General features: G+C 35.0%; 1 protein-coding gene across 1 annotated transcript; it reads left to right on the top strand.

The window, feature by feature from the left end:
- Positions 1-11,063: 11,063 nt before the first annotated feature.
- On the top strand, positions 11,064-12,431 carry LOC145241626 (uncharacterized). The gene has a single exon (XM_080104709.1). The coding sequence runs from the start codon at positions 11,064-11,066 to the stop codon at positions 12,429-12,431; it is 1,368 nt and encodes a 455-aa protein (XP_079960835.1).
- The last annotated feature ends 742 nt before the right edge of the window (positions 12,432-13,173 follow it).

The following is a 13,173-nucleotide window of genomic DNA, read 5'->3' as shown; positions in this document are numbered from 1 at the left end:
AAGCTGATTGCAATAAGAGTATTTTTGTTTTCCATCAAAGAGATTAATTTGAACAACGGTTTCTCTAATTGTCCGAACAATTAAAGTTTTCGAGCATATCTTGAATCTTCTAGGATAATGATTCATCAGAATACTATCTAAAAATGTGAAAACTTAGTTTAGAAAACATATGTATTAGGTTGGTGCAAAAATAATGTTTTTTATCATATATGTCAAAACCGACATTATTTTTGCACCAGCCTAATATTTACCCAAAAATCAATGTCATATTTGATTTTATCAGAAAAACTAAAACAAACAAAGAAGTTGTCTCCCCCTATCTACCTTTTCTCAAAAATGTATAGTTCATTTATGTATGTATGTATATATATCTATATATCTATAAAAGTGAACGTGTCTGTCTGTCTGTCTGTGTACATTTCCCTACGCAATAACTCTGTCAATTTTTAGTCTATAGACTCGAAATTTGAAATACCGGGTACTGAGATTTGGGAAAATCGATGTGACGGGTGTCAGCCAGAAATTTGGCTGTTAAGGGGTCAAATTTCAACGATTTGACCTTTAAGAACTCTACCAAACTCCTCCGACAATTTTGGGTCTAGACACTTGAAATTTTAGATATAGGTTCCTTGAACCTGGATCTAACTTAATAAAGTGATTTGAGCCCGAAACTATAAATTTTAAGGGGTCATAATAGGGGTTAAATTAAAAAAAAAATTACTCTTTTTTTTTTTTGCTCAGCATACACCTCCAAACACCCGGGCAACGCTGGGCTGAAATGCTAGTATATATATATATATATATATATATATATATATATTTGGGGTGTCCAAAAAGTCACTGAAAGGTTGAAAATCTTTGTCATTTTACGATTAATGATTATTGTTTTTGTTCTTTCAGATATTTTACAGATAATATTTTGGAAATTAATTATGGATGAGTATAGCATTGAACAACGTAAGCAAGTTGTGAAATTGTTTTACCAAAATCAGGGGTCAATCGTTTTGACTTCTAGAACTCACTATGGCAATGCCAAATGACCATCACGTTCCCCAGACATGACTAGCCTTAACTTTTTCTTGTGGGGATGTCTTAAAGAAAGAGTCTACGTTAACAAACTCCAAACCCTGCAAGAATTAAAGAAAACATCAGGAACGAAATAAGGGAGTTAAATCGCAATCCAGAGATTCTGCAATCTGTCATGAATAAAGTTTTGGAAAGAGAACAAATAAGTGAAGCTGAAAATGGGCAACATTTAAAAAAACATTATTTTTCAAAAGTAAAGATTGTTTGAATTTTGAATTTTATTTAAAAACAATTTCCAATGTCTTAGATTGTTTTAAAGATGCAGAAAGATATCATCAAAAATAAAGAATCTATTTAAGTTGAAAAAAAAATCCTTCAATCACTTTTTGGACACCCTAGATATATATGTATATATACATGTATGTGCGTATGAAGGAGCACAAATATGCAAAGCTGAAAATGGGCAAAATTTAAAAGACATTATTTTTCATAAATAAAGATTGTTTGAATTTTGCATTTTTTATTTTAATTTCCCAGATTGTGTTAAAATTACAGAAAGATATCAAAAATAAAGAATCTATTTAAGTTCAAAACCTTTCTGTTACTTTTTGGACACCCTATGTATATATTTATTAATCTAAGGAGTACAATCATCTTAACATTAATCTAACTATAACCCGTAGGTAATCTGGCACAATCATTTGGACACACTGTTTCTTATCAAATCACCAAAGTTAAGCATTGTTGAGCCTGGTCTGTATTAAATGGGTGACCATTTGGGAATACCAGGCGCTGTATGTAGGAGAATGTTAATACCTCCTTGCAAAACCTTAATATCGAGATATGCAAAACTGTTTGTAAACTTGATATTCCTTAAACCCTTCCTCTGTTGGAGGATGCCGGTCCAACCAGCCTAGGGTTTATGCCGCTGGCTATAGGTAATACAGATTTCTATGCAGTTTAACACAGTTAAATGTATATCAATAGATGTTGACAATAGATAATAACTTGATGAGCATAGTTACATGTTAGGCCACATTGTTAAAAATTGCCCAATAAAGTATGTGTAATATAATTATATGTTACGAATAAACATATCGATTTTTGTTAATTTTAGCAATAATTATATTCGGTATGAGTTATCTTTCCCTGGGAGCTAGGAAGTGTCCTCTTCCTTAGAACTGAATAGTTGTCCTATTTTTTGGATGTATATCTATATAAAGTTTGGAAATATATATCGCAATTAAGCTACACAAAATTTTCCGTAATTGCCATATATACAGGATGTCCCAATAAAATGTATACACTCTTTAAATTATCTCAACTTGCTACATGAATACGCTATGCCACGTTCCTAAGAAATGTTTAGGAATACAGAAAGGCACTTCCAGCAGGATGGAACACTTCCCCACTATCATCATGTCATGAGAGCATATCTTGATAGTCACCTGTGAAACAGGTAGGACAAAGAGGAAGTATCTAGTACTGTCCACACTCATTGGATTTGACCCCCCCCCTTGATTTTTCTCTATTTTAGGGGCGGGTGGGGGGATAGGAGACATGTAAAACACAGGATTCACACCACAAAACGAGCTACAATGAATAAGTTGAAAGCAACCACCGAAAGAAGATGTGTCAACATACAAATTGCACTCATTAGGAATGTTTTCGATTCACTCAGTGAACGTTGTTAGCTGTTCATGAACCACAATGGCCAATAATTTGAACACTTTTGATAATTAACTGGTTTCTATATTTGTTCACAGTATTTTGATGTATGAAACTTTTCTTTCTTATAATAAATGTTGGTTTTATGGTCATTTAAAGAGTGTATACATTTTATTGGGGCACTCTGTATTTTCCAAACTTACTACCTAGCTCTACTCACATATTGAGCACTATCGAAGTAAATACAAGAAATGGATGCATAAAATTTTATGCAAGAACATGAAATAAGTATATATACACACAAATGTAAATAAATATGCACATATGTCCATTGTTTATTTATGTATATATAAAATAGTTCAATAATCATCTATAATATAAATTTCACCTCTCCATTTAAATGTATGTATGTATGTTTGTATGTATGTATGTTTGTATGCCTGCCTAAAACTTTTGACAGAGGTGACGGATTTTCACAAGATTGGTATTATTTTAAAGCTTGACCCTTCGGATGATAAATATAAAAAAAATTGGCTAAAAACATTAATTCCTTCACCCTCAACTGGGCACTTTTCTAAAAGTAGGGGTTGCTTTTTTCGCTGATATTTTTGAAAGTCATCCCCTCTTTTCAATTGACTAGCCTTAATTAAAATTTTCGCGACTTTCAGTTTGGCAATGGACCCAACGGCAAAGGCATCATGTTTTTTTTTTTTCACTTTTTTTTCCTCTTTCGCGGTACGTGTCCTACCTACTACCACTTTTTTTTTTTTTTTTTTTTTTGCTCAACACACACCTCCAAACACCCGGGCACCCAGGCTAGTTTTATATATAAGTAGATAAACATGTGGTACAAATGTACGTTTTATGCATGACAACAATGCTTGAAATAAAAAGCCTGACACTAGCAGGATTGAATGAAGAAATCTTTTGAACTCATATTACCATTTATCACTTTTTACATTTTCAGATGTGTATTCGACATTGATTGCGTGGGGGTGATTAGGGGTGGGAGCGGGTGTAAATATTATGCAACATTAATTGAAATAAATTGCAGTATATCCAAAAAGCTCTTGAAACATAGCTGCCATTTCCTGCGGAACAATGAGAATCCCTGTGCATTCCTGCTCCTGGCCCTGAACCCTTATTAAAATTTTTATGCTTATTCTGAATAAGGACAGTGCTATCATTTGAATTTTCCATACATACATAAAACATTGAAAGTTTCCGAAATGCTGAGCCAATGAAATTACAGCATCCAACGTCATTTAAGAAAACACGCCCGGGTGTTTGGAAGTGTGGGTTGAGCAAAAAAAAAAAAGAAGAAAAGTGGTAGTAGGCAGGCTCAAACGTGTACCAGGAAAGAGGAAAAGAATGTGAAAAAAAAAAAAATGACGTGTTTGCTGTTGTGTCCATCGCCAAACCGGAAGTGATGTAAGTTTAAATTAAGGCTAGACAATTGAAAATGATGACTTTCAAAAATATCGGCAAAAAAAGCACCCCCCCCCCTGTAGAAAGTGCCAAGTTGAGGGTGAAAGAATTAATGTTTTTGGCCAATTTTTTTATATTTGTTGTCCGAAGGGTTGGGCTTTAAAATGATACTGATCTTGTGAAAATGATACTGATCTTGTGAAAATCCATCACCTTAGCAGATAGAAGAACTCTTGAAGAAAGAAAGGTATGAAGCATATATTATTCTTCACATAAAAAAGACGATACCTTATGTAAATATGAACTGTAATATAGCGTGATAACTTTCTAATACAACATGACTCAGTTTATACGTCAATATCATATCCCCTGGCTAAACAACAATACGTACAATTTATACATCTATCTGGTGCCGTTTCGAGAGTAACATATATCCACATCTCTATACAACAACAGTTGACTTAACGTAGACATTTTATTTACGAGGCAACACACAGTGTTGTGTTGTTGGATGTATATATAATTTTCTAGTTTGCACTTTTTAAATGCTTGATCTGGGTCAAGATTTTTCTTTGTTTTCTTGCTACCAACCGACTCCTAACTGTAAGTGTTGCATTATTAAATGTATATATAATTTTCTAGCTTTCACTTTTCAAATACTTGTCAAAATCATATATGCACCTGATAATTTTTCTGTCGTTATTCTCCAAATAAACACAGAGACGAATTTATCAACATATAAGTTCTATTTACAATTAAATTTTCTGTCTATTGGCAAAGAGAGAGAGAGAGAGGGGGGGGGGGGTTGTAGGAGTTGGTTGGTGTGTGGCTCAATGACAGAGATATGTCAAAGATGCCAATCACGCTCAACTGCTGACAGTCTGTCTCTTCTCTTTTCCTGTTGTTTATATTATCTCTTATATAGACATCAATCGAAATTCCTGGAAATGTAAATATTAAAATATATTCTTCTTTTCTATTTTACATTGCACAGCTCATAACCTTCCAACCTGGAATGTAAATATTTCTTTGTTTTTGTGATAATTACAATTCCGGTCACTTTTATGGGACACAAGAATGTAGATCAAAATCCATTTGAAATGTGCGTGCGTGCATACCGCTGATTTAAAATGTGTGTTGCCACGTCTCCATATCCAACAATAGAATGATACAAATTACATCTATCAATCTTAGTCTGATATTATTTGAGTTTGTGTATCACAATTATCACAAACAGAAATAATATTTCTCCATTTTCATTTTCTCGGATTAAAAGTCATTTCTTTAACTGTGGCTGCCAGCGTCTGTCTCACAACCTCATGCAAGACCTCACATAATAAGAGTTAAAGAAAGGGAGATAACTCTACCTGAAACAGAAAAGGAATTAGCTCCCTTTGATTGTCTTTTATCCTCCTAATAATGACAAATATTGACGAGAAGTGCAATCAAAATGACAAAATAACAATGAGATTCTTGCAACAAATGAACACAAATGCTATTACAAGAGACTTTTAAATACTGAGTTTTCATGCGATCAAAAATATCTCAAAATTATAGAAGCATTATATCAGGTTGAGGCGAAAGAATTGAGAAAGAAATAATACAGTGAAATTACGAATGATGTGACTGCGATACCATCAGGTGTTGTTGCGGAAATGTTAAAGGTTTAAACTTGAAACAAACACTGAAATTATAAATTAGATCATAAAAAATAATTTCTGGTTCTCCGGTAAAAAGAAGGTGGACCTGTAAATTCACCCTTATCCGTTCATCTGTCCGCACTTTTCTCGATAACTACGCCATGGAATTTTTTGAAATTTTGCATAAACATTAAACATGATATGAGTAAAAAAGCTACAGAACGGATTTTCTGGGAAAACTCCGGTTGCCCCCTTAGGGGTGCCTTTTGGGTTAAAATGGCTAAAATTGACACTTTTGTGCTTATTAAAAAAAAAATTGATGTCTTGGATTTTTATAAAACTTTCTGAAAAGTTTTAACTAACTGATTTCTATATAATTTTGTTTGTCTATACTTTGCGATAACTCTTGGGGCTCTTTTAGGGCTAATAAAAGCACTCCATTTTTGGGACTATTTTACCATATTTGTCCAAAATTTTCTGTGCATGTCTATTTGGCAGTTTTGCATGGTGCTGAACTCAAATTTAAATATGTCAAGGCATTGAGGACTTTTCTGGCTAAATAGATGGGGGGAGGGGCAAATGATGGACTTAGTTATTTCCTTTTTTTACATGGTGCAAAACTCAAATTTACCCAAGTTAAGGCCTAAAACTGCACCGTTTGTTCATTTTCACCAGGATTTGATGTCCCCTGGAGACTTTTGGGGCTAAATAGGGGGGGGCAATGCTGAACTTAGTCATTTTTTTTCATGCCTCGTTCACTGTGCATTCATGGTGGACCATGCATGCTTCACTTGCTTTTATGGAAATTGCTTCAGACAAGACATGAAAGCACTTGACCTAAGCAGTTAAAAATAAATAAAAACACTACTATTTCAACGTTAAGTGTTAAATGGATGAAACATTGCTTCTGGAAAAAGGATAAAATAAAGGAAGTGAGATTTGAGCCCGAAAGTAAGAACTGGGATTTCAATTGTGAACTTTTACAAAATTAAAGGATCAAAAAGAACTTCCATACACAAAGTTTTTTTTCCAAGAATTTCGCAACTGGCCTAAAACTGATTAAGAGAATAATTGCGCAACAAATAAAAAGTTCAATATGTATAAAATTCAGATTGTGTTTTATGCCTCGGCAAATTACCAATGATTTTAGATTTGTCCTAGGAAAAATGTCAGAAAAATATCTTAGTCAAAAGAAACTTTAATTTTTCTATTTGGGAGCTACAACTTATCAAGACTTGAATAGGATCAGAGTTAATGAATGTAAGGTGGTAGTGTAGTAATCATTAATGGTGTAGATTTTAATTATTTATGGGGACGGCTCAACAAGAACTTGTTTATATTGAATTTGAAGGCTACCATGTTGTATTCAACTGGGAAGCAGGCTAGCGGAACTGTGTTTCACAAGTGGGCAGTTCTAAGAAAGAAGGTTTATTCATGAAATCTGCGTTAAGATTTAGGCACAGTTAGAGAGTGAGGGAAGTCACATATAGTGGCTGTAACTAGTCGAGTGATTTTGTGAAAGTTTGTCAAGGGGACCATAGATCACTCAAGCACTTGCCATGAAAATAATAATAGAGGAGAGGCAGGCTCGCATCATCTCTTCTGTGGAGAAAGAGGTTGCAAGGAAAAAAAAAGGGCATCAGCTACTAGGTTTTGAAGCCAGCCTTGAATTTTTTCAAGGCTGGATGGGGCATGCTAAGCAGCTCCTGCCCAGATGTGGCAACAGTACTCCATTCTAAGGTGTATCTGGCTCTTATACAGATAGAGATTTGCATCGGCAATGAAATACCTACTGGAGTGGTAGAGTGATCCAACCATTTTTCCAACGATCTTGGCAGCAAACCCATATATGTGTGTGTGTGTGTGTGTGTGTGTGTGTGTGTATCGAGTAAAATAATTCATAATTTATAATTAAAAATCGGTTTCAAAAGGAAAAACAAACAAAATCAAAAGCAATTTATGCCTATCGAGCTTATATATCTACATTACAACGAGCACTTTTAATTGTATTAATGCTAATTATTATAACTAAGACATTAAAATAAACTCAGCTCTTTAGACTCTTTGTTCTAATTCGCTTAACATATATATATATATATATATATATATATATATATATATATATATATATATATATATATATATATATATATATATATATAAATGATTCAAAAAACTCGCATGGATGCAGGGTTGATGAAAAGAAAAAGATCAAATGTTGAAAATTGAATGTAAATTGGAATGAAAAAAAGAAAAAACAATTAAAACGGAAATCTTAAAGATTAACGTCATTAAAAAAATGTTTAAGGTAGGAAGTAGTTTTATTTTGAAAAAAAAAATAAAAATGACGAATACGTTTTTTTTTTTTTTGTTTTTTTTTTTACCATGTATTTACTTGGATTTACTTGGATTGATCCTGCAGTTTTATGTTGAGACTTTTCTTTTAGTTTTCTTCTTCTGTTGTATCTAAAAATTATCATGAAACACTTGATGCAGTTTTTGAAAACCATGTCATCTGCCATGCAACAACGACAAACGCGGTGGGAAGAAAAAATAAATCGATTCAAAAACAAATCGAATTATTGCAATTACAATACTAAGAACATTAACAACAGAAGCAGCAGTTGGACTTAAAAAATAAATATTAAAACAAGAGACTTTTGCAAAATGGATTAATGAAGCAAGTAGAGCAAAGAGAAGGTGCAAGATTTTTTTACTAATTCTCGAAATTCCATTACAAACCGATGGATGGTGCAACTTTTCCAGCTTACTTCAAAAGGTATGAAACATTTTTTTTTCGAAAAGATGTCAGTTGTGATCTGATGAAGAAAAAATTATATTGTTTTTACTAGTGATGGGACGATTCCAATATTTTTCTGGATTTTGATACAATTACTGATTCCGCACTAAATTCCTGACTCCGATACAATTACCGATTCTGATTCTTTATAAATCTCTAAATATTTAACTACAAAGTTGTCATTTTTCCCTGATTACCATAAAAACACATGTGAAATGTGCATATATTTTCTAAACGGTAAAAAGAGACTTGTGTGGGGGTGATCTAAATATTTTAGTTTTACCAGTAGTTTAAAATCAATAAATATTTGTATTATTACTAACAGCAGTGGAAGATTTTGTTTTAAACAAAATCATATAAAAAAATGATAATTAAAGGAATCGTTTTTAGGCATAGGAAACTAGGCATGAATTTTCCGGATTCCGATACTTCAAAAAGTTCCGATTTTTTCGATTCCAATTCCAATTAATCGTCCCAACACTAGTTTTTACTAAAATTAAATGCTAAAAAAAAATATGAAGTACTCCAATTTCATACTGTCGAAAACAAAAACCAAAGGGTATTTTATATTTTATTTAAAGAAATGATTGAAATATTGTCAAATATATTTGGAAAACGTATCAGTTTATTTCACACATACTATAAATGCCTAAATGTTGTCAAGAAAAAGACAATGACTTTATTATAAATGCCTAAATGTTGTCAAGAAAAAGACAATGACTTTATTATAAATGCCGGAAAAGTAAATTCACAGTGTGAATTATTCAGGATAAAAAAAAAAAAACGGAAAAAAACTGAATATTTGTTCAAACTCAAAGAAAGAAAAAATGTTAATAGCAAAATTATAGGAAAAAATTTAATTTGAGGGAAGGTGTTATCATGGAGTAACCTAGCACCCCTCAGACACTAACGATGTTTAGCACGATAAATAAATTAATAAATAATACTCATCTCAATAATGAATTTTAAATTATTAAATAATATATATACCATTCCGTACGGACCAGAACATGGAAGATCAAATAATAAATAAACGTGGATTTATAAGACCAAAAATCCAAATTTGATTGCTCTTTGGGGCCCGTGGCGCAGTAGATAGAGGCATTGAATCTCTATGGTTCCAGATGAGCATTGTCTGAAGATAGCGGTTTCAATCCTACCCAAAGCCGGCCAGAGGCTTACTTGGCCAAAAAGTGGTGAGACAACAACTATGGAAGGCAGTAATTGCATGACATAGCATTCTCATAAAACGAAATCTAGAATACTATTGACAATTTCATTTACACCCCAGATGAAGACAAGACTTTCGCCTCATACTTTAGAAAGTATGAAGACCTGTATAACATCAATTGTGCCAATTTCACGAACTCCAATTGTGGATTACATTTTACTGCAAAAAAACGTGTGACTTAACTTTTTCTGACACTGTAAAATTTCAGACTGAAAAACATTTTTACTTCATAAATGGTGAAAATGCCCGAATTTAACCAAGAAAGATGATGAGGACTATTTAACGTTTACATCAAGTCAACAAACATTGTGATGATTCTAAACTTGCTGAACGATTCCAAATTCTTGATACATGTACAATGATTGATATCAGCAAAAGACTAAAAAATTTGATGCAGAGTTTTAGCTAAATTAGAAAGTGAGCCAAACGTGACACTACAAAAGACTGCCAATGAGTGATTAGTGTTAAAAAAGATTAAAAGAACATTGAAGAATTCAGCATCACGTACATAAGAAAGACAGATTCAGCATCACGTACATAAGAAAGACAGATGAAGTCAAAACTTTATTTGCCAGAAAAAATGAAAACAAAAGAAAATTATTCCCTTACATACAGAAAAGACAATTCATTGAAAATCAAAGTAAGTCACCACCAAGTCCATGTTATCAGTGCGAAGTAAAGGAATGAAATTGTTTCAAAAGAAAGGAATACGATAGAAATATTTAAAACCCGGCGCTGAGTGAGTCGATTGTTTATTTTCTCTCTCTATATCTCTCTCTCTCATATATGAAAACAACTATAAAAACAAAAACACAAAAAGGATATCCTTCCATTTTGGAGTTAAAAGCAGACGACAGGGTGTGAACTGTTTATTTCTTTTGCGCGGAAATTCTCTCTCGAATCTATTTCAAGTTTTTTTGTTCATCCAGTTACACATTCTCTTTTACTTTCGTTACAATATATTTTTATATATGTAAATAAAATTGTGTTAATTTTTCCATTGGCCTCGGTATTGTTACTTGGATGTGTTTTTCCTGTCTTGTGTTTATAAATGTCTTTCGAGAAAATGGATATATCCCTCCCGTATCTAAAATCCCGGGAAAACTAATTTCTTTTAAATAATTTTTTTTTTTATATTTTGTGTTACGACTTTTACCCCTAGACATTCCGGGTCGTAACATAAATGGGGCTCTCGTCCGGGATTATCCTCCTCCAAAGACACTAGACAGTGGACACATTTAAAGTAACAAGAGGTGTTTAAAAAAAAAAGATGGCACTGGTTCAAGCATTCCTAGAGTCACCGTCATTTGAAGAACTATGCAAGATGAAAAAAGATGACATATTATCGATAGCGAGAGAGTATGAGTTAGACTACAGACCGGGTATGCGGAAAGCCAAACTAATTGAGATAGTGACAGAACATTTGGTCGATAATGACCTAGTGGACGAGTCCGTGTTGCGGATTTTGACAGAGAGCAGACCTGAACACCGTCAGGAAAGAAGGGAAGAATTCGACATCCCCAGAAATATCCGGCTCGTACCGACGTTCCACGAAGAAAATGTGGATGGGTATTTCCTACATTTTGAGAAGATAGCTTTGAGCGCTAAATGGCCAAGGGATGCATGGCCGATGCTGCTACAGACGGCGCTGAAAGGAAAAGCACAGGAAGTATATACCTCCCTATCTTTAGCAGATTGCACCGACTACGACCGCCTGAAACGTGCCATCCTACATAATTACGAGTTAGTGCCTGAGGCATATCGGCAACGATTTCGGTCATGCCAAAAGGAAGAAGACCAGACGTACGTCGAATTCTTCCGTCAGAAAGAAACTCATTTCAATAGGTGGACCTCGGCTAAAGATGCCACCTTTGATTACGAAAAACTCCGTCAAATGATCTTGATGGAGGAGTTCAAGAACTGCCTCCCTAGTGAACTAAAATTATTCCTGGATGAGAGGCGGATCGACACAACATACGAAATGGCGATCCTTGCTGACGAGTACGCCCTGACGCATGCATGCGAGGGAAATAAACCCCTAAAATTATCTGAGACCCGCTCGAACTCCCGGAAAACAAGTAGCGTTACCCACAGTTTAGGGCATAGTCCAGACAGTAAGATATATCAACGCCCTGACATTAGAAACAGATCCCCAAACAACTCGATCCGACCACCCACCTATCAAATGACAAAGACACATAGGCCTGTAACGTGCTATTATTGCAGGAAGGTTGGACATATTGCAATGAACTGCCCCGCAAGGGAAAATGTGAACTCGATGAAAAGACCACTTGGTAAACCGCAAGGCTTTATCACCACCTACCAACCCTCTGCAGAGAACGACGGCGATAAAATCAGGGAGGAGTTCCAACCATTTGTGTCGGATGGTCTGATATATCCGATAACTGACCACACGAATTGGCGGAAAGTAAAAATCCTTCGCGACACTGGAGCAACCCAATCGCTGGTTTTAAAACAGAGTATGCCATGCAAGTCACAGACGGCGACAGGAGAATCCGTCATAATTCACGGAATCGGGGGAAGGTATATTAACGTACCGATCCACCGAATCTCTCTTGATTCGAACATAGTACATGGTCTAGTGGAAGTAGGCGTAGTCGATAGCCTACCCATGTAGGGTATCTCGATGTTACTCGGGAATGATCTAGCCGGCAAAAGAGTTGTTCCCCACCCAAGCCAAACACTTCAGAAAACACTGAGATGATAGAGGAACAACACCCCGGCATCTTCCCAGCGTGTGCAGTAACCCGTGCCCAGTCTGCAAAAAGAACAGCAGAGGAAAGGTTAGAGGCAAAAGATCGGTTCAGGGAAGATGAGGAAATCAACCTATCGAAATCATTAATGAATCTTGAGAGGAAGCTCAACTCGCCACCCACAGATCCAAATAATACCCATACCAACGAAACCTCCCTACAAGTTCCCGCTTCGCGGCAACAGATCATACAAGAACAGTGGAAGGATGATGGGATTTCCCCCCTCTTCGAAGAAGCACTGCCCAAAGAAGAACTGGAAAAAATACCCTCTGGATATTTTATAAAAAATGGTGTACTGATGAGGAAATGGAGGCCTCCACAATCCCCAGCTCACGAAGACTGGCCGGTGATATACCAACTAGTGTTACCAAAGGCATGTAGGGCCGAAGTGTTGGAAATAGCGCACGAAACCCCCTTGGGAGACCACTTAGGCGTCCATAAAACCTATGATAGGATCACCAAACATTTTTACTGGCCTGGAGTCTGGAAAGATGTATCCAACTTTTGCCGAACTTGCCACACCTGTCAGATGGCAGGCAAGCCGAATCAGAAGATACCAATCGCCCCCCTACATCCTATACCCGCTTTTGAAGAACCATTTTGCCG

This window comes from Euprymna scolopes, chromosome 20 (assembly GCF_053919585.1).
Source record: "Euprymna scolopes isolate OS-2025 chromosome 20, ASM5391958v1, whole genome shotgun sequence".
Taxonomy (NCBI): domain Eukaryota; kingdom Metazoa; phylum Mollusca; class Cephalopoda; order Sepiida; family Sepiolidae; genus Euprymna; species Euprymna scolopes.
Note: the sequence above shows the minus strand (reverse complement) of the source record. Positions and strands in the feature narration are given on the sequence as shown.

Excerpts from the sequence above, each read along its gene's own strand:
- LOC145241626 (XM_080104709.1), top strand. The coding sequence starts at position 11,064 with ATGGCACTGGTTCAAGCATTCCTAGAGTCACCGTCATTTGAAGAACTA.